The 25,959-nt window shown below is 40.2% G+C and overlaps 1 protein-coding gene across 5 annotated transcripts in view; it reads left to right on the forward strand.

The window, feature by feature from the left end:
- SGK3 (serum/glucocorticoid regulated kinase family member 3) overlaps positions 1-25,959 on the forward strand; it is a 56,421-nt gene that overhangs the window by 7,646 nt on the left and 22,816 nt on the right. Inside the window, exons 1-2 of one of the 5 annotated variants that reach the window (XM_021555603.4) lie at positions 14,361-14,609; positions 21,263-21,467. The exons of 1 other annotated variant lie outside the window; for it this stretch is intronic. In XM_021555603.4, the coding sequence (XP_021411278.1) occupies positions 21,390-21,467 (78 nt within the window). In that variant the 5' untranslated portion in view covers positions 14,361-14,609; positions 21,263-21,389. 3 more of the 5 variants (XM_021555604.4, XM_085572162.1, XM_021555601.4) reach the window with 3 other exon arrangements.

The following is a 25,959-nucleotide window of genomic DNA, read 5'->3' on the forward strand; positions in this document are numbered from 1 at the left end:
GTGGGGTCTAGAGCATAGCAGCTAAACAATACCTCACTTGTTTATAAAAAACCTTGGGAAGAAGGGGTGAGAAAGAAGAAAATATTTACAGTAGCTTTCTACCCAATTAAAATCAGAAGGCAGACTAAAAAGGAAAGAGTTCATCTATGGTCCAAGCCAATTAAAAGTAAATTTTGCTGCTTGGATGTTAATTTACACATCCAAGGCAATGTACATTTAAACTAGAAGCTTAACTTAACCTCACCAGTTCAGATGAACTTCAGATTTATGACTCATTTAGCTTTGGTCATAGCATCTGGCCGTTTAAGCACATTTTATGTGAATTGACATTAGAAATTCATAAACCGCCTTAAAATGTTGAATCTGTGGAGTACTTCACCAGAATGTGTAAATAATGCCTGTCTCGCAAACACAGCTCTGCAACACGAGCTGGCTCAGATCCTCAGTTAAGATATTCTTATGGTTTATGCCCTCAGCCATTTATCCCCTTGTTTAATTACTTGGGAATAAAACCAGATTTCTGTAGCTTCTCTCATGTATTAAAAGGTATCTTGAATTTCTCTGCAAATGCTTTAATTGTATTTGTTGATATTAGCTGAGATTGTTTATGAATTTTTACACATAAAATGTGGGTTTATTTATAAAGAATGGAAATAGAGGTAGAAGGAGGAATCTCATAACATTTACAGGGTTTTACTCCACAATTAAGCTGCAAACTTGTCAATGTGTGCACAAATCAGTTTACTGTTTTATATAGGAACATCACTTGGAATGACCTGAAAGAAATTTTATCATCAACCACCCAGTCAAATCCCGGATAATTATTAAGGGAACCATGCTGGATTTGTGATGTGCACAGAGTAAGAAACAAAACAGTCCTTGAGAAGAAATCTGAAGGGACTGAATATTTCAGAAGCTGCAGAGCATAAGGAACAGAGGACAGCCTTGCAGCTCAGAATCTAAACAGGGACACACACAGACATGCACAATTTGACACTTCTTTAGAAAAAGAAAGTTCATGAAATGAAAATATGTTGATATTAGGAAGTGACAAGGAGAAACTGGAACATTCTTTGTCTTGGTTACTGCTCTATGACTCGGCAGCTGGAAAAGATTGATGACTTGGGTGCTTGGCCCTCTGTTTTGGCTTTGCTGTTTTAATTTATGAGTCAGAAAGTCCCTAGACACAGGTCCTCATTTAAAGAAATGAAAGTAAGAAAAATAAGACAGATTATTAGCAATGTTATATTAAAGCAAATGCAATAGCTAGGTTAAAATATTGTGATAGTTGTTCTAGTGTATTTACAGACCTACCAAAGATGTCCATATGTCACATCAGATGTCAGTTTAAATTGTCAATATGTTGTCTCAAATCAGTCAGTGCCTGGTGTCTAGAGAGTGAGCATTGTCACTCCAGTCATGCTTGTTGCTGCAAAGCATTTAGATCAAAGTAACAGTGGAGGAAAGCACTATTGTTCTGGTCTGCTATGGCTGGTGTGTCCTGCTTTGGTCTCTGCCACATGGATGTCACAGTTGGTCCCTGGATTCCTCTGGCTTGGCTTCAGATGAGTCTCTGTTACAGTAGAAGTTCAGTTCAGGAGCATGCTTTTGGAGTAATCCCTTGTGGTTCACTCTGCTGGGGGATCTTGGGGAACATGAGCTGGATTCCTTTCAGATGAAATAGGATTGGAAGATGTTCTTCCAGCGTGCTCTTGGCACTGAACCAGGCACAGGACCAGGATAAAGCTGGGTTGAAGCAAAACAGACAACCTGCCACGCCAACATGGGTCATGTGGGTGCTGCATCTTCAGCATCAACTGACTTTCTCTGTGTGGATATGCTTTTCTTGTACTGCATTATTTGCTGAGGTGGACATTGAAACAAAAACAGCAGCAAAAGTAGATCCAAGCACCTGGAGCCTGTCTCTTCTCATGACTTCAGGTGCAGCCTCATAAGTCATTGCTTATAAAAGTATAACACACCTCTGAAATTACTCTCCCTGCAAATGGCAGTCTCTTTTTTCATCTTTGTTTTTCCCAGCTTCCTTCCTGTCACCTGACTTCCCTCAGTGACTTTCTCTGTGTTTCTAAACCACTTTTTCCTCCCCTCACTTCTGGTTTGCTACCATGGCATTCTTCAACCATTGCTCCCAGCCATAAGGTCTCAGTCTCAGGTGGTCTCTGCCCCAGAGAGGCAGCCTGTTTTATGAAGAAGTGTTTGCTTTGGCTGTTTGTAAAGCGCTTTCCTGGTGAAATCTCTTCCATTGATTCACTAGCCTTCCGACAGTTTTTCATATTCTTGTCACCCCTCCTCCAGTGCTTATTAACCTGAACCTTTCTGTGCTCATTTTAAGCTCATTAGGACTTGTCTTGAAGAGACAATTCCCTTCTCTTTGAAGTAGTCTTACAAGGTACTAGGCACCTCTCAAATGGGTTCCCCCCACCCCACACTAGCTTGTCCATCCCACTTTCCCATAAGTCACATTTTCTAGACCAGTTTTCATTCTTATTTCTGTTCCCTAGACCTACACAGGTAGGACCACCATGTCCTAGGAATTCAGATAAAAACAGAGTGAAGTAGGACTTTTCTGAGTTCAGGAGAGCATACTCAGGCTTCCCACTTTTATTTTATATCTCACAGCAATATTTGCTTAGAACAGCATGACATTTGTCTTTGTGCTGTAGTCTGAGGCCTTGTTTCCCATCCTGTATTTCCATATTAGGCATTTGCTGCCCTTGGGCAATATCTTGCATATAATCTGCTACATTTCACTCCATTCTTCCAGACCACTACTTTGTCCTGATGATGATATATTTAACCTTTGTTTCTCACATCCAGAACTAATATTTATTCTTCCTGCTTCTGTAACCCAGTTGTTAAAATATCTCCAGACAGTTTCAAAGCTTTTCTGAAGGGAAGGTGTGACATCTGTGATTCCTATCCTACCTCTCTGGAAGGCTGTCAGAGGAAGTTAGCAATGTGATTTAACAAATCTCTTTTGGCTCTTACTTAGGATTATCTTCCAGGTGCTGCTAATTGATCTGTTTTGGATTGTTTTCCCCAGGAATTTGAAGTTAAACTGACTCACTGGTCTTTAATATTCTTACCTGTTGTTTTTGTTGCTTTGGTTTGTTTACTTGTTTGGTTTTTTTTCCATTGTGCAGATGTGAACACACTTCACTCACATTCTCTGTCTCTCTCCCATTCCTCCTGAAATCTTTCCTGTCATTATTATTATTTATGCCAATCACTGCTTGCATTTGACCTCCGTGGTGAAGACTGATGTCCTAGACATGATGGTCTTCTGGGTGTCATCTCTCATCAGCTTTTCTCTGTGTAGGGCCAGAAGGTTTTTCTTGCTCTTAAGCTATAAACATATTGATAATAAAGATTTCTTTTGTTGCTAGTCTTTTTTTTTTTTTTTCATTATAATTCTACCTTAACCATGCTGATTTTCATAACTATGTACTTCTGCAGATTTTATATTTATTGCTAGCAATTTGACTGTGTTTTCATATTCTGTGCCTGTCTTGACAAATAAATCTTGTGCTGTTTTTGTTTATTTTTACAGGGCACAAGCACAGATTATCGTGTTGTATTGTTTTGTAGAGGAATTTCTGCTTCTTTCTTGTGTCCCCTCAGCGCCTGTTGTGTTCACATTCTCTTTGCTACATTCTTGGGCTCCCCCACCTCCCATTTAATGACATTTAGTCAACTTTTCTTCTGAACTGGTTGCTTTCCATTTGTCTAGAAACAAATCTAAAGAATCCACTGCCTTTTTTAAATTAAAAAAAAAAATCTGATTTTGAATAAAATAAGTTTAAACTTTAACTAAAGTGCTGTCAATTCACAGGTCTTTGCTCCTTATGCCATGTGACTGTTGAGATACCACATGATTGTAGATTCCCAGTTCAGGCTCTTTGGTTTTACTTCTAAGTTGCTAGCTGTTTGATATGTAGATTTGAGATATGAAACAAATAACCCTGGTGCTGGTAGGTGGTTTTTAATGGCTTTGTTGTTGTTTAAACTGATTAGCCCTGTCAGTGCAAATGGCTTGTTTTTGCAAAGCTTCAGATTCTGCCGACTGTCATTGTGCTTGTTGTCTGTCATCTACTATAGTGGCAAACATTAATTTAAAACCTAAGGAGAGTGTATCCTTTCAGACTTACAGAATAACAGAATGGTTTAGATTGGAAGGGACCTTAAAGATCATCTAGTCTCCATTTCTGGTCTGTAAGCTCAGCCCATTTGTGGGATGGTCCAGATTCAGTTTCACAAGTTGTTGATCCTTTACAAAGGTCAGATGTTGGATCCAGACTCTTCCAACCATGAATTTATTTCCTTGGCTCATTACACCAATGACAGTAGAACATTTTAACTGAACCACTCCATCAGCTTGACATGGGTGACCTCAGCAATTAACTGAAATGCCTCCCCTTCCTGTTTTGAATGGGGAATGTTGTACTGCATTCCACTCCCAAGAGACAACTGAACCTTTGGATGTTCACCCTTGGTAACACCAGTGATGCTAAAGGCTTACCATTGACTTCTTTCTCATCCAGGGTGAGTGGAAAAGGCACCCACCCTGCTGTGGGAAGCCCGTCAGTTTGGCACTTCCTCTGAATTAAAGCTGTGACATGTGCTGCCACACTTGGAAAAGAAAATTATCTGGATAAATTATAAGACAAATTCCACAATTTATGTGTTCAGAAGATACTAACAGTTATTCTCTGTAATAATAGTTTGTTAGTATCCAATTTACTTACTTTTGTAGTAAATTTCTTTCCCCCCCCCCCGCCCCCTCCCCCCCCCAAATTTGTTTGGGGTTTTTTGTTGGGTGGTTTCTTTCTTTACACAAGAAAATCTCAAGATAATAATTATTATTGTAGTTATAAAGAAAAGGAGTGTGAGTTCTGCATGTTTTCCTCTCTCCTTCCAGACACTACAGGAAGTCATGGTCTCCCCTCTCAACTTTCCTGGATCCATGATAAAACAAAACGGAATATAATCCCATGTAAATTAAACAAGTAATCCCAACATCTTGTTTTCATACTTCCACAATTCTAGCGGCCATACAAGTATAGTTTGGCTCTTCCTGTCCACCATGGTAGGCATATTAATGCTTTCAAATTTTCTTTTATGTGAAACGTCAAAAATGTCTTTTTCTTTGGTGTTTGATGTTTTATTTGTTCACTTTTTGTCTCACTCAGCCACTGGTCCTTTCGTTAGTTGATAGAAGTTCTACTGCCTATTGTTTATTCCATTAATTGCTCTGACTTGTGTGACTTGGGACATCCTTCCCATAAACCAGATTTGAAAATGCGGTGCAAGTTTAACTGTGCAGGTTCATGTTATGGTTTAACCCCAGGTGGCAACCAGCCCCTTGCTCACTCTCCCTGTCCTGGTGGGATGCAGAGGAGAACTCGATAAAGGTACAACCCATGGCCTGAGGTGAGAAAAGTTTAAGAATTGAAATTAAGTAATGGTGAAAAAAGGAGAAAATTGAAAGAGAAGAATAAAACCCAAGAGAAAGAACAGAATTGTTCACCATGCCCTGATGCCCAACCCATCCCTGAGCAGGGATTGGTGGCTCCTGGCCCACGCCCCCAGTTTGTATGCTGAGTATGATGTTCTAATGTATGGAATATCCCTTTGGCCAGTTCAGGTCAGCTGTCCCAGCTGTGATCCCTCCCAGATTCGTGTACACCTGCTCAGTGGCAGAGGATGGGAACCTCAGAAGCCCTTGATGTAGGGTAAACACTGCTTAGCAACAACTAAAACATCAATGTGTTATCAACACTGTTCTCATACTGAACCCAAAACACAACACTATACCAACTAATAGAAAGAAGATGAACTCTATCCCAGCTGAAACCAGGACAGTTCACAGTGCATGCAATAAAGTGCATATGAAAAACCTAATTTAGCAATTATGCATATAGGAATGCTGGAAATGGGAGTCAGCAGTAGAAACAGCCAACCTCCTTACTGTGAATTAAAAAAAAATCCTGATTACTTCTTCATTTCTCTTCTCAAAATTAGTCATCATTCCTGTAAGAGTGAGAAATAAACAGTGGTTGTATTTTCTGACTTTGGACTCGCTTCTACATCAATCAGGGGAGGTAGATGGATGAAGGATGAAAATGTCCACAATTATCCCAACTTTATTTTAACAGAGGTGTGTGGTGAGGACCCCTTGGCTGGACATTTCCCGGCACCCCAGGCTCCCTAGGGGAGGTGACCGCAGCAGCAGGCAGGGTCTGAGGTTCCCTGAGGTTCTGGTGTGGCAACAGCTGCTTTCGGGAAGGCATAAGTTGGTGACAAACAAATCAAAAAAAAGAGCAGCGTAGGCCTGGGAGAACCACAGTTACATAAGGTGAACAATGAAACATTATTTCTCAAGTGGGTATTTTGAAGGGCTGTTACCGCAACACTTTTTAAATAAATGAAAAGTACATTTGAATCGGAAGCAATTTGGTGTAGCAAACTGCTACTGACTCATCCCAGACCTGAGGGGAAACAGAGCTGCTGTGACATGGAGAGATTTTTGAGTGCTTGCATGGGATGTGCTTCAGACCATCCAAGAGGGAGAGATATTAGTACCCTCCTCAAACACTGCTCCTATTAGCATCCACTAGCATGCTGCACATTCCAGTTAGGAGATCCTCATTGCTACTGCAATTGCATGCAAACAGAGGTTGATTGTTGGTAGCTTCTTGAATGTTATACTGATTCCACACCTATCCAATATTTTAATACCAATGCAGTAACAATCTATTTATCAAGAGCTTCAGTGCAGGAGATGTACATCTTGAGTTCTCATGGCTTTAAAAATCTTTTATCTTCTTTCCAGAACAAATTTCTTTCTTCAATTCAAAGATTTATAAAAACATTTAATGAACCAGGTTGACACAAAGATTGCCATGTAATTAGAAAACTAAGACATTTTGCTCTTCTGTGTTCTTGTGCAAACTTAGAATTGTGCTGTCATCTACAAAAGCTACTTTAATTTGTACAGCATTGTTGGAGAAAACTGTAGTTGGAATTAGACTTGCTTTTGATACATCCAAGAGTAGCTTGGATTATGTGCAGAAACATTTTCTTATGAAACATTTCAATAATTTGAACTATGACTTCAAGAAAATACTGTATCTTTAAAATAATCTGATTTTTACTGTTCCTTTTAAAATGGCTGTATGTACATAAAAGCTAAATGTCAGTAGATACAATTTTGTGATAATTTCTCCTACCTAGTAGTGAAGTTCTATGCTGTAACCTACAATATCTTGCCTTCTTCTGTGTGGTCCCTACCCTGCAACACCACAACACCTAACATCAAAAAATTGTTGACCTCAAATATTAAATACTGCCATGTTCCTTTTTAAAGCTGCAAAATGTAACAGTGGTCTTGAATTAGTATTGAGATTAGATGAATTTATTTCATTGTTGCTTATGCTCTATACTTAGATTTACAATATTCCATTACCTGGCTTCTGCTAGATATCCATATTATAAAAAGAAATATAAGTTAAATAAAAAATGAGTTTAGTGGAGTCCAGAAGTTGATCTGTACCTATTTCTTGTTGTATTGGTTTTACCTGGTATAAGAGGACCATATGCATCTTTAAGTAAAATATTGCTGATATATCTTTATATAAATCCTTTCTGAAACTCACTTAAAAGTTCAGACTCAAATGTACCTTCAAACACTGACCCATAGTTCCCAAGACAGAAAATGTGAAAATGAAAATGTTCTTGGAGAACAAAAATCAGACTCTGTAGCTAGTAGATGAATGTACATCTTCTCTGTGTGTTGGGAATAGGGTTATGAATCTGGCAAACCTGGGGAATGACTAGATGAACAAGTAAGCAAATAATAAACTCTTGAAACATTTGTCTTAAATCTGTGTCCTTTTTTGGATTTTAAGATACATCTTCCTGCTTTGGTAAGTTTTTTTTGTGTTTTTTTTTTTTTGTTTGTTTGTTTTTGGGTTTTTTTGGTTTTTTTTTTATTGTTGCTACCTTTTTTCTACTCTGAAAAAAGCTGGTGCATAACACTGCTTTAGCAGAATTCACATGTCTTTTGCCATAAACAGTTTGTTGGAAGTATTAATAGAATGGCAAAAACAAATCTGGCCTATTCTGTAGATCTTAGGCTGCCTTTAAAATGCTTTTTTTTTTGGAAAAAGCCTATGACCCTTTTGTGAGTGGACATACACACTCCAAACCAAAGCCCTTGGTTCAGTTTCTTTTGACTAGAATACCAGTAAATAGCTTGAAAATGCAAACGGGGTCCTTGTGTTCTTGCTCATCTCTACAATTTGAGGAAGAACTCTTGACATTCTGGGTAGACCCCACCTACAAAACATTGTGTGCCAGAGAACTTGTTTACCAAAGCATGTTTGTTCACCCCAGCCTGTATTTGCAATTCTAGCAGAACGTGCTGTAGCTGGGATTCAGAAGGCTGAAATAAGAAACATCCATACAGAATTACCACTTAGAGAGATGTTTTCTTTTTATACTTAGCTTTGGTATACCTTCCTGCACAAATCACTCAGATCTTCTGATCTCACTCAGACTTGACCTATTTTATAGAACTGTATTTATAAATGGAATTCCAAAGAGTCTTTGTTGAGAGCAAAATGCAGGTCATACAGTGCTGTCAGCTGGGAGGGTTTTTTGATAATTTATACTTCATGGGCTGTATTTTATAACTTCAGCTTCACAGTGTTTACCAGTGCAGTAATTTATTACTGTGTTTTATGCAAGTCTGTTGATACTCTCAGAACATGTCAGCATGTACCAATAAGCTGCATATGTGACATGTCAAGCACATGTGTTGCTACATGCCTATAAAGCATCTGGGTATCTTATCCTTTTGTTATCTGTATATTCCCTTTTGTTTTCCATGTATTCACCCTTGTAGGACTTGGTGGTGAGCCAGGTCCAATGTGCTTCTTTTGTCTTTGTATTCATGGAACCCATGTAAATCTTTTGTGCTTCCATGTAAGCAAGCTTGGGTCTCTGAGATAACTGATAACTAAGGTAAACTAGGCTATCAGGAACTCAGCATTCACACTGTTCTTCTTCTGGCAGCTGAACCAGTTCGTGGAGATTTCACTTGGGCACACTTGCAGTGGCTGAAGGCAGCTGCAGGGCAAAAGGAGATAGGGGCCATGTGCCCTCTGATAATTGTGCTTCTCCTAAGGACACAGCTATGGTTGGATTATGTCTCCTGGTGGAACCCTGCCTGCTATTGGAGTGATAAGTGAACAGGATGTAAACAGCAGGGTTTCAGTCAGACAGTTCATGTGCACGAACTCACCATTCACTTTAAATGCCTTACATGCTAAGTAATTTTTAGAAACTAATCACTGAAAAAAGTGAAACTAACCTGAGAAAAAGTACTCCATATAGAGTAACAATAATACATTTTGGTGTGTGCATGAGGGAAGTACTTGAAGAGGATGAAATCAGGAATACAGAGATTCATGTATTGAAATTGCAGATATGGTATTTCACTGCCTGATAATTGCTTTTTTACTTTGAAATGTCATTGTTCGTTTATGCTATTGGCAGAATGCTTGCTTGTGTACTAGCATTCCTTTTTAGTATATGCTTCAGTTGATTTAAACCAGTTTTCTTCTGAGCTTCTGTGAAGAATTTCTTTGATGTGGTGCTGCTGTCATTTTTCTGGTTCATGTTATACACACTCTGATCATTAAATGATGCAGTGTATTACTTTTTTTCTATAGTTTCCCATCACTTTGATTTGTGGTGTTTGCTATGCTGGGGGAGAGCCCATGTAGTGTTGTTGCAGATCATGCTTTTCATATTCATTAACCTCTGAGCTCCAGGACATTCTTCTTGTAATATTCATGGATCATCATCTTTGTGTCTGGAGTGCTGGAAAACTGGTAGTTCACTATGTCACTATGGATGAAGCCTCCTTTTACTTGCCAAGTTCTTATGCTTTATCAAAAGACAATACTAAATCTTTCAGCTGTGTTTAGGAGGCTTGTGGTAGTTTCTGGTAGGTTGGTTAGTTTGCTTGGGAGAAGGGGTTGAAGTATATGTTTGCAATGAATCAATCTTTTAAGTATTCATTTCATTCCTTCAAATTGAAAGACTGTCATACGAAGATATTCTGTAGCTGATCTAGCATACAAAAAGAAAGTAGGGAAAAAACCATTTCCTCTGTGCAGCTCATGTAAAGCTGAACCATTACTCAGACTCCTCTAATAAGCACAGGCATGCAACCATGAAAATGAGTTAAATGAAACCTATCAATATGCATACATTCATTAAGTGTTACAAAACCAGCTTTGGTAAAGAACAGTTACCTGGTGATACTGTTGCTTGCACCTGCATTGTGAGCTTTAAATCTTACCCAGCTGGCATTTCTTCCAGTTTTAACTCTCAGGCTTTCAGCTAGTTCACTTTCCCACCCAGTGTCTTATCTTATTTGATGTTGTCCATGGTAGCCTGTGTTTTCTGGTAATCTCATGAGCCCAGTGAGCCTAACAGGACACTGTTTTCTCCAGTACACAACTCTTGGGTGCCACAATTTGCAGGGCTGAATGCCAGGTCCCAACTGGCCCGTGCCCAAATCTCTTCTGTTTCTAATCAGATGGCAGGGTAGGAGCATAGCCTAATTAGCTGCCAAACAAGAGGCTGGAAAGCATTGTGAGAGTAACTCATAGAACAGGGCAAGTACATATCTGTCTTCATACATTTATGGGGTCTTTGTGGCAGCCGGTAGACAATATTTGCCTAGAGTTGCTGTTCCTGTGTCATTGTGAGGCCCATCCATTGCAGCCAAAGGGCCACGTCCTCAGGCTGCTCAGTGCTGTGCAGGTGGGTACAGCCTGCTGGCACTTGGGTTCTTTGATTAAAACAATTGGCACATGTGATGACAACTACAGTGGCCATGAGTTGTTTCCTGAATGAAGTCTGAGCCCAGGGCTAACAATAATTATTTAAAAGATCTCTTCATATCTGTTACTGTATCGTGTTTGGAGGGTTTTAAACAGACACATTTGTTCTAACTGGAGTTAACAGTTGGCAAGATACTGCCACAGAAGTTTTAATTCCAAACACCATCTCATCTTAGTGTTCAAACCTCTTGACTATTTACAGTTTGTTCTGGGGCAAGGAGGTTGTTTTCCTGAGTGTGAGGAGTAGGATACAAAGCTTGGTGTTAACCAAGATAGGATAAGATATTCCTTTGAAGATGCAAGAACTGAAATGGAGAGCTGTGGTGTTAATGTTTGGAGCTGATAGGGAAGTAATGATTTTGTTGCTCAATGACCTGCTGTGTTTTAGAAGTAACTAAAATTCTTGGACTATGCTTGTCAAGCTGTCTGGGCTATGCTTTTTGTGTGAATATTTGAATGTATACAAAAGTTCCATGGTATATTCATATGGAACAGTATTCACTAGCAAAAATCCTGGCTCCATTTAAACAAGTCATCTGTATTCCTGCTTGTCTTTGTCTTAAAATGTTTCTTTATGCTCTGTTTTTGGGTTTTTTGGGTTTGTTTGTTTTTTTTTTTTTCCCGTATAGTTCTCTTGAGGTTATAAAATGAGACTTGATCTTTGGTCAGGGACAATGTTTTCATACTAATTTAAAGACATTTTCAGTAAAAACAGAACTGAATAGTTCATATTGTTGTTACCTGCTCTTCCTGGGCTTGGAGAAACATGTTAAAGGTGCTCTGCATTTCTGTGACCTCTTGCATTTGCAGTGGCTTGAGATGGGTCCTTAATTTCTCTTCTGTTTTCTTGTATTTTCCATGCCCACCACCCAGTCACTGATATTCCTCGAGCAAAGGTTTAAAATAGTTGGGATGGCAGCACACAACATGGATTTGTAACATTTCTTAGAAACAAAGTACTGCAAATCAGTGGAAATGAGATTCTCTCTCTGTGTTACAGCCCAGACAACATAAATGGGGAATGCAAGGGGACAAAAATGTCAGAGTGAATGCTGACCTTTAACTTCACTAAAAGGCAAGCTGAGTTCTGTGTATTTCTCTGTGTGCTATGCAGTTAACCATCAGGTATCCACCCTGACATTAGAGTATTAGCCTTTAAAAGCTCATCAAGCAAATCTGTAAATTACAATTTATTTAAATTTTAGGACCTTAACAGTCTTTTGTATAGTATGGTGCACTAGCTAGATGAATATGCTGTGGAATTCATTCAGGCAAATTACAATTTAAGGATATGTACCATGTTGCTAATCTCTAATTTACCTATGCCAGAATAGGGAGAGGAACTGCATAAAATTAACCACTCAACAGCCCAGTCTTCAGAGGGATTTTCAGTGTGAGGAAGGGCAAATAGCTGCTCTTTAGTCAAAGGTTTAGGGTTTAGACTGTGTGGACAGGGAGACAGAGTTAAATTATCTCCAAGTCAGGGTCATCTTCTCACCTTACCTGGGTTGAGGCTATACTGTAAATCAGTCCAATAGCTCTATTTAACTTATGTCTTTACAAGTGAATGATTAACTGAAAACTATCAACCAGACAGAAGCAGAACACTGCTCAACAATTGCTAAGTAAAATAGCTCTTGAATACAGATTACCTGACTAAATTATTTGTCAGTGAGTTATTCTACCTGACTGAAGTTCAGAAGCATTCTGGTCTGGGGCTCACCACAAGAAGACCTAACAAAGCCTTTTTAAACCTCTCCATGAATGCAGAGGCAAATACCTTTCCAGACTGGAAGGAGCAAGAGAAGGCTGTAGCTGCAATGCCAAGTCTCAATCTCTAGCAGTACCTATCCAAAACCACAAAACTCCAAAATCAGGAATGGGCAGGTTAGAATGGGAAAATTCCTCATTTCTTCCTGTGTGTGGACTTTACTGAAGTGGAAGTTTGTGATCCAGTTGACTTGTAGCTTATGTGGACACAGTTACAACACACTAATCCAAACACTGACGTATTTTAAAAACTGCCAGACTGCTTCTCTGATTTGTTTTTGGAGAATGCTTGGATGACTGTCTGTGCCTGACACATGAGTGTAGTATTATGCAGGAATACTTCTGCAGCAGCACTGTCATAATCTCCTGAATTGCTGCTTGCCAGATACTTGCCAATACCTGTGACTGTTGAAATGAGCTGTCATGTCCTGTCAGGCCCAAATACAAGTCTGGTGAAGGCAGGCCTGTAGAAAGTGGGGCTTCTCCATAATCAATAGAACAGCAGGTTACTCATGACAGCCTGCGGGGTTTTGGGGACACCCGTGTGTTACATTGGTAATACAGTGCAGTGGGCTGCAGTATTTTCACAATTGCTCATTCTTTACATGGCCGTTGAAATCCCAAGAAACATTTCAGGTATTTATAGGGAGGAAGCTAAAATGGCATAGGCTTTTAACTCCTCCTGAGTGTAACCATTTGCATAAGATACTCGCGCCTCTTAAGGCTTCTCTGAATGTTTGAAAGCATAACAGACCCTCAGTACACGAGGCTGTAACTTAATGGGTGTGGTGGTCTTTTCTGTTAAACAGAATCTGTGCTAACTCCTGTTTGTCTCACACTTTTAGATCTCGTTAACAAAATAAAGGAGGGATACTGTCATTAAAGGAGCTTTTTTCCCTCCGCTATAATTTATATTTTTATAACTGTTTTATGGCCTCAATTTGCTCAGGAAAACTTCGCAAGTTACATATCATTTTAAAGACGTCCTGTTGAATTTTAGTGGGTGTATTGAAACTTACCCCTGAAATTTTAGAGGTTGCAGAAATAGTTCCCGAAATAGTGCTAGATCTCATACAAACCTATCTCATTTTCCTTGTGTTATTGCTCCTGCCCATACTCCCCTCCCTTCTCTCAGAACAGAGCTGTCATTACAGCGGCTGGTTGGTTTAATGACGGCCTTGCCGGTGGATTGTGGGCACCCCTGGACGCACTGAAGAGTTAAAGTGAAACCCCTCGTGTGCGCAGGGGTGTTTTAAAGTTATTTTTACCAGAGCGTTGCTGTTTTTCCAGAGTTTCTGTGGGGAGCCGCCCAGCAGAAGCAGGAGCATCTCCCTAGGGGTTGAGGAGGGGAGAGGGGACTGAAGCCTTGGGATTAGGGAAGTAAAAACTTGTCCCTAAAACAAAACATGGTTTTAAAAGTTGTTTATTTTAGTGTGGCTATGTAGATACATATGTATATATAGGGCGGGAGGGGGAGAGGATCTCCCGGCCCGGCCCGTCCCACAGCCCGGGGCGAGCCGGGCTCTGGGCTCCGCGGAGGGCTGCGCGGGCGGGCGGGCAGCCTGGCGCCGCGGCAGGGGAGGGGCGGCAGGCAGGGAAGGACGGAGGGAGGGAGGGGAGAAGAGAAGGAGGAGGAGGGAGGGAGGGAGAGAGGGCGGCCGCCCTCCGCGCCCGGGCGGAGCCGCCTTTCCCTTTCCCTGGCCGCCGAGCCCCGGGCGCGCTGTGCTGCGGGGGCGGGCGATGGCCGCGCCGGGCAGCGGCGGGCGCTGCGCCGGGAACCGGAGGAGCGCCTCAGCTTCCTAGAAGTCGAGGAGCCCAGAAATAGTTGCTGGGGTGAAGGCGAGAGAAGCTTGGTTTCGTTCCCGAGGTCCTCGCGGCGCGGTGAAGCCGGTGGCTGCGCCGGTGAGGAGGAGGAGGAGGAAGGGGAAGGGCGGCAGGAGCAGGAGCAGTGGGTGCGGGTCCGCGGTACCGGCGAGGGGACCGGCGCGGCCTCTGCGCGGTCGCTCTCGTTCTTCTCCGGGTGGTTCGCAGCCAGGACGTGCTGCTGTTTCGGAAGAGCAGTACTGAAGCATCTTAGGCAACGCTGGTTTGTCGAGATTCAGGTACCCTTGAGGAATTTAATTTTGTGGCGGTTAATTAAAAGGCTGTTGTGAAGTATTACGGCTAAAGCTCTTTTGACAGGTTGTACTTTTTTGTGTGTGTGTATATGTGTGTGTTTATGTGAGTTTTCCTCCTCTAGCAGCTCATAAAGGTGTAACTGCTGCTTCTGAACGTGCAGTAGTTTTGTAGGATGGAATGCGCCTTTCTTATTCCCCACTAAACTTAGGATGCGTTGTTATGGGGGTAGTGCATTTCATCACAGCACAGAAGTGTCACCTGAATGCCCTTATGGTTCTTCCTGCACTGAAGATTTCTGACAATATTGCTTGCTGCAGTGTCCTTGTAGCTCAGGTTTGTTTATAACTTCTTTCAGACATTCCAAGTGGTTTTATAGACACACACAGAATGAGACTGTATTTTTAAGGGTTGATGGTATTCTATTTTGGATTCTCCTAACATTAGTGTTGTTTCAGCCTCAGTGTCTAAATATAGTTCTAACCTTTTTTTTTTCCTTCACCTGCACATCAGTCTCTTCAATAACTGTAATATGAACTAATGGTAAAAACAGAAGGTGCATATGGAGGAGTATTTTCCTGAAGGCTTTAAGATACTTTAAATTTCAGGGAAAATTGTTCTAGCTTTTGGAAAGCATTTTGGAAAGTTCATTGTTGTTAAGGTAGTCTCCATGCGTGATATTTCTTATAACATAAAGCTGGAAAACTGACCTATTTCTTAAAAGATACTTTGAGATCCTTGTTTAGATCAGAAATGCAGCACAATTGACTTGCCCGTGTCAGTGAGAAGTACTGATTATTTTAAAAACCTTGCCAAAGCTGAAGAGGTAGGCACTAGGGGTTACATGATAATATAACATAATAATAATAACAACAACATAATGTGTTAAAATTGCTTTCCAGCCTCAAATTCCCACCTGTGATGTAAATTACAACCTCACCACATCTGACGCTGTTGCACCAAATTCTGTTTTTTGTACATAAGCCACTACTCTGTGAATCCTTATGAACTGAACCTACTCATTCTCTGTGCAGTACAGAAATACGTGAGAGTTCAGTATATGCTCTCACCTGTGGGAGTCTGTAAACTGTACCTGAAGAATGGATGTAGAATACTTGCTGTGGTTGCATTGACGTAACATGATGAATCAACTGGTGGTGAGCTGGACATGCAGTTTGTATATTGCTAAAGGGTCTTTCTCCTGCTTGCTTTTTATATTCCAGTGTTTTAAGTTGTTGCCTTTTCATTATCTAATAGCTTTATGATTCTAGGCAGCCAACAATTATGTAAAGCACAGACTTTGAAAAGTGTGATTTCTGGGTTGTGGCCTGTGATTTAGATTTGTATATTTAATTATGTTATTATCTAGCTATATTCTGTTATATGGATTTTACCCTTTTGCTGATTACAGTACATAAAATCCTGGAATGCTTTTCATGTTCAATGCATTAGCAGTAATGTCCATCTTAAACAGACTGGAATTCTGTATTTATGTAGTGAAACCAAGGGAGAACAGTTGGTGACTTCTGTTGAAGGTCATGTAAGAGCATGTCCAGTATATCTGGAATTGAAATGTGGTGTTCTCTCGTTTAATTTTCATCCAGAGGGGTAAAATGAGGCTGGATTTGCTTGCTTGGTGTTTACTGAAGTCTGACTGCCCTCTTATGTAGAGCTGACTATGTTGCAGGTGGCTGCTGTCAGCTGTCTGTAAGAGCTCTTCAAAGTAGTTTATGGTGCTGTTGCTGCAACTCCTGAGCTGTGCTGTCCTTAGGCATATACATTTAAAATTTAATTGGACCTGGTGTATAGGCAGACTGAGAAAGCACACCAAGAAATGTGCAGGTAGCAAGTGGAATGCAAACGGGATTTTTTAAATATACTCTGTTGTTTGTGTAAGTTGTACTGTCTGAGACACAATAGCAATCCTTATGGATACTATGGACACAGGCTAAAGTTGAAATTATTATGGAGATGTGTTCAGGATTAAAAGACAACTGCGTCTTACTGGCAGTATTTGTTCTGAAGACCTGTTTTATTAATCAAGGTTTGCTTACCACAGTAGTGAACCTGTGTTCTGTCATGTAGTAAATATGAATGCAAATAGGTCTAATCCAAGCCACAAATCTTGTTATATGCCAGTTAAGAGTAATTTACTGGAGTTTCTTTTGGGAGGTGGGGCAGAAGGGATATTCTTGGGTGCAGTATAGTCGTGGGAAGGTAATGTTTGCCTGACTTCTCCAAAGTAAATTTGATAGAGACAAAAAGAGGGTAATTACTTATTTCATTCCTTTGGTTGCATTTTCACTTCACTTGCAGTCCTTTCCTCCAAGTAAAAAGATTCAGTTGAATTGGACTTTGCCCATGTTGCTGCAGAGGAGTGGTGCTACTAGAAATTTTTAAAACTGCTAGGTAGTGGGTGGATGTGTAAACAGGGAGCAGGCTTTTTCCTTTATACTAGTGGCTGAATTCTCAACTTTCTCAAATTGTACTTAGAAGAGAGCATGGAGAAAAGCCAGGGATTGACTGGAGTATTTTGGTTAGTGCTCTGTTTTTTTAATTCAGGTGAAGTCTCATTAGAGGTCTACCCTGGTGTCTAGTGTTACTGTATTAAAAATTGTATAGTAGTGTGATATTTAAAAGGATGTATTGTGAATGAAACCTGTTTTCCTCCAGAACCTTGTTATTGAACAGTTTCTTGTCATCCCTCTCTCTTTAGAGATTAGCAATCTGTGTTTTCCTTTTGACTTTTTATGAAGTATTTGACTTCATGTTCAGTTCCCTCATCCTGTATTTCTGTTGCACTGGATTCTGACTATCTTGTCTCCTATTTCCTGTGTGTCAGCTGGCTGTCTGGTAACAAGAATGGGACACTATTTCTTCATAGAGAGGTTGAGAAAAAGTTGACTTTCTGGGTTTTCTACAAGATTGTGTAAGGCCCAGTGATATGTTGAGCCATTATCAGTGCATTTGTGGAGAAGACTGAGGAAGTGATGAAAAGCATGCCAAAGTTGATACTTTCTCTAAAATTAGAAGAAATAGGTTAGTGTTTATAGCGAAGAATAGAAGTGCCTCCTGTGCCTTGCTTTCAGTTTCTTTATATGCATGTTCCCTCTGTAATTGGAGTCACAGCAGCTGCTTTAATGATAGCTCAGTCCCAAATGAAGTCCTTCAGGGCAGATGGTTAGTGTACAGAGGAGTGCCTATATGCTGTTCCAATGGATATGGATCCTGGTGATTCCTCCAAACGTGCTTGCAGGGAGAGTCTTTTGGTGGTTTTCTCTGTTCATGTCTCTGCTTTACTGCAGGCAAGGGTCAGCCTGAAAATTGATGTTGTTGTGGCTTCCTGCAGGAAACAGTGAAAATACTGCTGGCTTTTTGACAGCCCTCATGGAGAGAATGGACAGTGTAACTGTTGACAGGCTTGAAACTGTGCCAGGAGGACTGGTGACTTCTGATCTACGATAACTTTTTCTGTGCTTTCTCCTGTTCCAGGCCTCCATAAGCCTCCATAAGTTTTAGCTGTTTCTGGACAACACTGGTCTCAGCATTAATCTGTTTTACAAGTTATCTGCATTACCTATGTCTTTCACTGGTGGCCAAGTTTGATTTGAGGAGACTTACTTTGGTATGTGGTTTTCTGAATTCCCTTCCCCTTTGGTCTGTTATCAAAGTTGAGCCAAGGGGCTGCTCATTTTTAGTTCCAGGAAGTGCTGTAACCAGAGGTAGAGATTTCTCTGCTGACAGTGTCTGTTAAACTCACTCATACCTGGCATCCTTCAAAATGCTGCAATTTCCACTTTTGAAGCTGTGGTTAAAAATGTCTCTACTGTTTTCTCTCCATTGTTACTTCATGCAGTTATCACAGCATTAGTGATTTTACCTGCGATTTAAACCACAGCTGTGTTCCTAACTGCAGCAGGGTAAAGATTAAGGCAAGTCTGTCCCTATTTCTGTAGTCAGACCTACAGTTCAGATGTAAGAAGCTCTCAAGAGCTGATATGCTCAAGGCAAATAGAAATTGAAAGAAAGCTCTGATCCACTGGAGCTTAGTGGCAAAGTGAAAATGCAGTTCTTCCAAGTTTGTCAGTTCAGCTTAGTGTTGGTGACCCAGGCACGGCTCCAAGGAGATGCCTTAGGGAATGAAAATAATCACAGCCAGTGATCTTCCAGGCAGCATAAAGAACGAAATGTGAACATTACAGTTTTGGTTTCTCAGATGATTTATTCTTCTTCTCCCCAGTAAGATGAATAAACTCTTCCTGAATTAATCTGGTTGACACTTCCTCCTTTTGTTTTTCAGAGATCTTTCAACTTCAGATCTGAAATAAAACTCAGTCTTCCAAGACTACAGCTTTTAATCCATACGGCTCTTGTACTGACATTTAAAACTGATACTAAAAAACGGAAAGGATGAGAGAAATACAGCCTGTATTGTGAAAATGAGTACAGGCATTTGGAAACCTTTGTAGCAAATGTTGGTTTACAAAGGAGAAGGACAGTGAGTGATATTAATCAGGGAACACCTAATCCATTTTAAAGCTTTACTTGTTTTTCTGTGATGAGCAGTAAAACAGATAAAACACAGGGGCTTATGCTCAGTTCCTGAAGTAGATAAAGATTGACACAAGTGCTTAGTAAAGTCTAAGCTTAGTGAAGCACTTACTGGAAGTGGTGCCTGTTGACTGTTTTAGTGGACCTCTTATGATGGAGAAGAGCTCAGTTAACCTTTACATCTAAATTTTAGTATTTGGCAATGGGAGAAGAACGCTGTTGATCTCATGCTGGTATAAAATTGTGGAAGGTTTGCCTTGTAACAAAGCATTTAACAGTAGCTTTCCAAAGGAAATGAGAAACCAATTTGAAACCCATGGTCTGTGTAACTGTGTTGAACTGTGTCCTAGTCAAATAAAGATAGGGGAGAAGCTCAACCCTGCTCAACACTGTAATTACTTAATTGGTGAAATAGGGAACAATCAAGGTAAATGTAGATGTAGCTAAAAATAATTTTTGAATATCTTGCAGTATGGATGATCTTTCACTTTGCTGTGATTTTAGTGGTCGTAAACATTCCTTTTTGTTCAAGTCATTAGACAGAGCTTTGAAAATTAATTTCATTTTAAGTGGCAAAAGAGAAATAACATCATGAAGTTTGATGATCTGGCTTTTGAGAGCAAGAAAAATAGTGAGTTGACTGACTGAGCTAGTTGGGTATCAAGAACAAATCTTTTCACTGGATTCCAGGAGCTTTAGCCTTTGTGCCAACATAAATATGGGTGTCTCTCTAATAGCAGAATTGCATGGGATTAGTTTGTGCTTTTTGGAAATTTCTTATATGAAATATAGAGTTCACTTTTATACTCCCATTTTAAGAAAATAGCAAGTTAGTGTTGTACTGGGCGCTTCTTTTTCCTCTGGCTATTTTGAAGAGAACTGAGGTCTCCCTCTTTCTAGACCATTTTTCTCATGTTTGTAAGTTGATCAGGCACATCTTGTTCTAAAGCTGTGCTGCATTCGGTCAAGCAGTTTAGATGGCTGTGCTGTGCAGGCCCAGAGGGTTGTAGGTATGCAGCCATTAATTTTGTAGCCATGAATTTTGGCTGCTCCTACGCACCACTGAAGTTCCTGTTGTTATCAGTGGGGTTCAGTAAATAGTGTGCTTACGCTCAGGGCAGGTGTGGAGGATGCTGTCCTTCTGCGAGTGAAGAGGCATCTCCTTGACACTAAGCTTTCTGCCTTTGTGATGGCTTTATACTCGGTCTCTTGTGTTGTGCCCTTCTCAATTCTGCAAGGAAACTTAACCATTCCACTGAAGGGAAAGGGTGACCTTCCACCCTGTGTTCTGCCAAACACAAAGTATGCCCAGTAAGGGGAAGGAGGGGCAGAGAAGATAAATATTCAGACAGACACATGATGCTGCCTGTGTCCCTCTCTAAAATTCGCAAGAAAAATCAGTTTTTCTCATGTCGTCTTTAATCTCTGATATGACATTTAAATGCGCTCAGCATATTCTGACAAATCTTAAGTGCCCTCTGGTAAGAGATTCATGCAGTTGAAAACCTTTGGTATTGAAATAAGTTGTTCTGAATGTACAAGCTGGTGGCATTTCTCAGATGTCTGGTACGAGGTTGTCATCTTCAATTATTTCTTCATGCCCTTTGTTCCTACAAGGTATTCTCTGTAGTGGACCCAAATCTGTTTCCAGTATGTCTACACAACTCAGTGAGTTTTTGGATGCACTTGTGTCTTTGGAGAATGTGAGTGATTTCAGTGAAACAACAAAGAACTACAAGCATGAATGTTTACAAAATAGCCATGATTGTGGCTTTATATGTACATATTAATGTGCATTTCCTGCCAGCAAAAGTTCTTGTCACACAGGTTTTCAACAATGTGAGTTAAGAGCTTCTGTGCTTAAATTTTCCTTTTATGTTCACTTTAAGATAACATGATGGAATTCAGATTTTCTCAAGAAAAACTGCGGATCTTGGACCAGTACTGTTGACGAGACCTCCTGATTGCAACACCCAGAGCAGGGTCCTGTAACGAATTTGTCACAAGAAACATACAATGGATCTCAAAGAGAGCTGTCCAAGCGTTAGCATTCCCAGCTCTGATGAACACAGAGAGAAGAAAAAGAGATTTACTGTAAGTATTTAAGAGACTAAGCACTGTGGGCAAAGGCATAGGCTATTGGTGCCTAGCAGTGCTGCTTTCTTTTCCTCTGCTTTTCTTTCCTTGTGAGCAAGGAAATATTTTAAATCTTGTAAATATTTTATAGTGTTTACCCCAAATAGCTGCATTTGCTTGTATAAAATATTTTAGTATCCAAGTACAGAGAAAACATTCTGGTACCATTTTTGGCATTCTACATTATTTTTCATGAAGACATTCATTTTGTAAAGGGATCAAGTGTGAATTTGGCACTTTGTGGGGCTTTGTTTGTTTTAACATCCATTCTTTCACAGATTTCCAATTATACTACTGTAATTTTTTTGTGTAAAATGAAAAAAAAAGATATAAACCATCAAATTTTTTCAAAACCTTTTTTTCTGTCTTCCTTCCTGTTTCTGATTCTAATGCGTATGAGTTTTTTCCTATCCTGTTCCCATTTCCACTTCTTGTCGTTTCTCTCCCTCTTCCTTTCTTTACCTCCTAGTTTGACTTTCTGGTTGTGAAGTCTTCCTGTTGTCTGGGAAATTCTTTGCATTGCATACTGAAAAATAAAGTGGTGTGGTTTGGATTTTTGTTTTGCTTCTATATAACCCTAAAGGACAAGATCAAAATACTTCCTTTAGAAGGCTCAGGCTGTTTCATTGCTCTTGTGCAACTTCCTCTAAGAGTTTTTTTTTTCTTTGAGTAAGTTAGTCACTCTTCAGATGAGGAATGCAAACACTGTGGAAACAATATGGAGTTGCTGTCTGAAGAATAGAACAAAATGATGTTTTACTAGGAGTTATGTTGTCTCCTTTTCCTCTTCACCTCCCTTCCTCGGAGAAGAACAGTGCTCTTTGATTCTAGAAGTGTGTCAAGATGTAGCTTAGGGAAGAAGTGTGCCAGTGAAGGGAACCTTAAATGAAAGAGAACTTTACTAATTCCTTAAACCTCTGCATTCATGTGAAACTCAGGTGAGCGGAAAAACCTTTGTGAAAGTCTAAACTTGAGCAGAACAGTTCTGTTTTGTTTTGTTGCCTCAGTGCTGGCAGTTCTGCAGTTGAAATATGCCAGTGTGGTACATTGAGCATCTACTAATGTTGTGGCATCCTGGTCATTTTACCTAAAGGTGTGTGAGACAGCCTGGGCAGTGTAAAGGCACTTTCTTTGGGCATGCCCTTGGGAAAGCAGTACGAAACATCAGAAATGGGGGGCAGAGAGAGGAGGGGGGAAAGAATCCAGCCTAGATTACACTGTGCAGAGGTACACTTTGTCTTGCTGTCTTCTGCTTTCTGTGCCAGAGAGTAATTAGCAGCTTGACAAGAAGTGCTTTCACAACCAAGCTTTCAAATATTATCACATATATTTTAGGATTTGATAACAGAAGTGAGGGTCATACTAAACTTCATGGTAGAAACTGTGAATTCCAGCATGTGTCAGTGCTGTTACTGTGTCCCCTGTTCAGTAGCTGTGTGTAATGACAGGATCCCATCAGTACTTTGACAGGGAGTGAGAAAGGGCTGCAGGGGGGAAGCAGCTCTTAGCAAATTTGTGGTAGGTATAACTGTCTCTTGTGATGGCCACACTAGTGCCATTTCTGTAAAGAGCAGTAAGAAGGGTTTTCACTTGGGCTGAAAAGAAAGGTCCGAGTGATAAAGGCTAGGAAGGATTTCAGGTGACTGTGTAGTCTTCACCTTACCATTGCTCACAGAGCAAAATTGCTCACTGCTGCTTCTGAGATGCTTCTAGAGTCTTACTGGTGTGAACAGAAACTGATTTTCAGCTCAAACCTTTCAATGGCTTACTTAATGCTGGCATGGAAACAAGACAAGTATGTGCAACTTAGCTTGTCTAGCTCTACTTTTTCCCGTCACACTTACTCTGGTAAAGCATTTTTAAAAACAATCATGTCTCTGAGCAGGTGTCATTCTGATAATTAAATGAGTTTTTCAGGTTTGTCTCTGGAAGTAAACTTCTCATACCTCCTGAGCATTTTCATGACCTTTTATTCAATATTTGATTTGGTTTTGTTAAATACTGCATACTTTTGATAAATTTACTACCAATTTTTTTTTCTTTTTTCAAATGATTGCATGTTTGCATTTTTTGGGTGCTCTGGCGAGGAACCATTTTTGCTTCCAGCCTCTATGTAAATTCACACTAGTTTGCTGTCCCTTATTATTCTGAAGATTCAGCATTCACTTCCTCTATGAAAGGAGTAAAATATTTCCTTGGTTTGGACCATATCTAGCCTATATTAATTGCTTTCTGCCCTTGCTGCATATTAGGTCATTCTTTTGCCTGTTTTGACAAATAGCTTTTTTTTTGGGTTTCTCACTTTTATCCCTATGCTGTTTGATGTCTGAGGCTTAATTTTTTCTTCTGACCTGTTCTCATCTCCCTTTATACTCAGATCATATATAGGCTTATTAAAAAATCTCTTTCAAGGGTGCTGTTTGTCTGATTAAATCTGAAAACTTTGTCTCAGACCTGTGATGTATAATATTAATCCCCAGCCCTGTGGAAATTGGGAGTTGTTTTTCTTTTTTTTTTTATTTGTTGACAATAAATAGTTTCCTTACTTTCTCAATGATTGCTCTGTCAAAATTGGAAAGCATCCTACCTTTTAATTTTTCTTTGTTTAATAAAAATCACGCATTTAATCCAGGAGCATGAGCTACCACAGAGTTGAAGTCTTTTAATTTCAGTGACTTCTTTCATGAAGAAAATCTATTCCATCCAGAAATAGCAGGATCCTGTCCTGTCTGTATCTAGGAAGACATTTTATGGTGATGTTTTCAGAATTCTGTTTATTCTTCTTCCTTTTAATTTTTCTGAAAGCTTTGTGGTTTTTACCCACATAATATGAGTTGTGATGCATAGGAGTTTTCTACGACCAATACTGGAGTTAGGAATAGTTAGACTTAAAAAGGTTATTATTTAAGTAAGTCTAGATTTCTCCCTTCTACCTTTCTAGAAATAAGCATTGCACATCTCTCTAATCATTACATAGGTGTAACTGAGAGTAGTAAGACAACTCTGACATGTCATGGTTTTAGGTTTTACCAGATTCTTAGTGGATATTGTGTGTTTTCTTACCACTTAGTGTGTTCATAACTGTTGGACTTGCAGCTGTTCCTTTGTTGGGCTGTGAAAGAGCTTTCTTAGTGGTGTGAACTGATGACCTCATACAGGTTTTTTTATGCTCTCGTGTAAAAAATGTTGATTGTGTCATTGTTCTACAGCTACTCTGAGAACAAAACTGTTTAAATTTAGCAGTTGCCAAGGAGGTGGATATCATCTCATATCCTGAGTTATGCTTGCCTGTGCACTCTGCTATCTGTGCATCTGCCCAGCTACACTGGCCCTCTGCTCAAGTGTGTTGGCATTGAAGTGCCGTGCAGTCATGGGGAGCAGAGGTGTTTTATGTTTGAACATTGCTTGCAGGATTTGATTGCTGTAAAAGAGACCCAGTTCACAAGGACAATGCTTAAGTTTTGCAGCTGAAGCTTTTGCTGTCTACAGTGTAGGGAGGCTCTAGAAGGGGAGTGGGTAGGTTTTATGCTAACAGTTGTTTAGCAGTATGAGGCAAAGTGCGTTTTCTTAGAAGATCTCATCAGCATTCTGCTGGATGCTTCCATCCAGCTTCCTGTGTTCCCCAGGGCCAGGAACTGAGAACAGCTTATGTAGGCAGTTAGCACAGCCTGACTGCAGCCCTCAGGCTGAGGAACTGATGGTGGTGGCTGCCACTTCCACTGTGGGAGTTAGAGAGAGCCAAGGTGCTGCTGTGGGGCAGAATGGAGACTGGGGCATTGGTCCAGTAGTCTGCGTTGGGAATTAGGGGTGCTCTGCGCTCATTTCCTTGCTGTGCCCATCTGCTTTGCTGAAGGAATAGCCGAGTTCCTTCTGAAGTACAAGAAAGTAGAGAAGTGAAGACAGCTAATTGCTGAGAGACGGGAGAAGCCTGCTGGACACACAGCTGCCAACCAGATTCATGAATCCAAGGACTGACAGTCTGTCTAGTTACTGAAATCCTCTGTGACATGGCCTTTGAAAGGCCTGAAAGTGTGCAGCAGGTTCCTCTGTACCTCCCTTCATCGCAGTGCAGTGTATTATGTTTATAGGCTGTATTTCAGCCTCAGCACCACTTCTTCCTCCCTGAACAACTGTGCCATCAGCCAGGATTCTTCTGTATTCCAGGTGTTAAAATGAACAGTTATCTTTGTACCTTCCATATGTATTTTCTCTTTATATGTACTTTCTCTTCAGGTTTTGGTGAAGGCAGTCTTCAGTATTTATAAATGCTTTGATTATTTAATATTTGTCTTTATTATGGATTATCAAACTGTTAACAAATTTCATACTAAATTTTAATAGTTCACTACCTGATGGCCAGGTATTCTTTTTGGATATTAACTGATTTATGAAACTTCACTAAATCAATTTTGGTGTTAGTTTTTGCTTACCTGGTGTTTAAAAAATTCTC

The sequence above is a fragment of the Lonchura striata genome, chromosome 2, assembly GCF_050655825.1.
Source record: "Lonchura striata isolate lonStrDom1 chromosome 2, ASM5065582v1, whole genome shotgun sequence".
Lineage (NCBI taxonomy): Eukaryota > Metazoa > Chordata > Aves > Passeriformes > Estrildidae > Lonchura > Lonchura striata.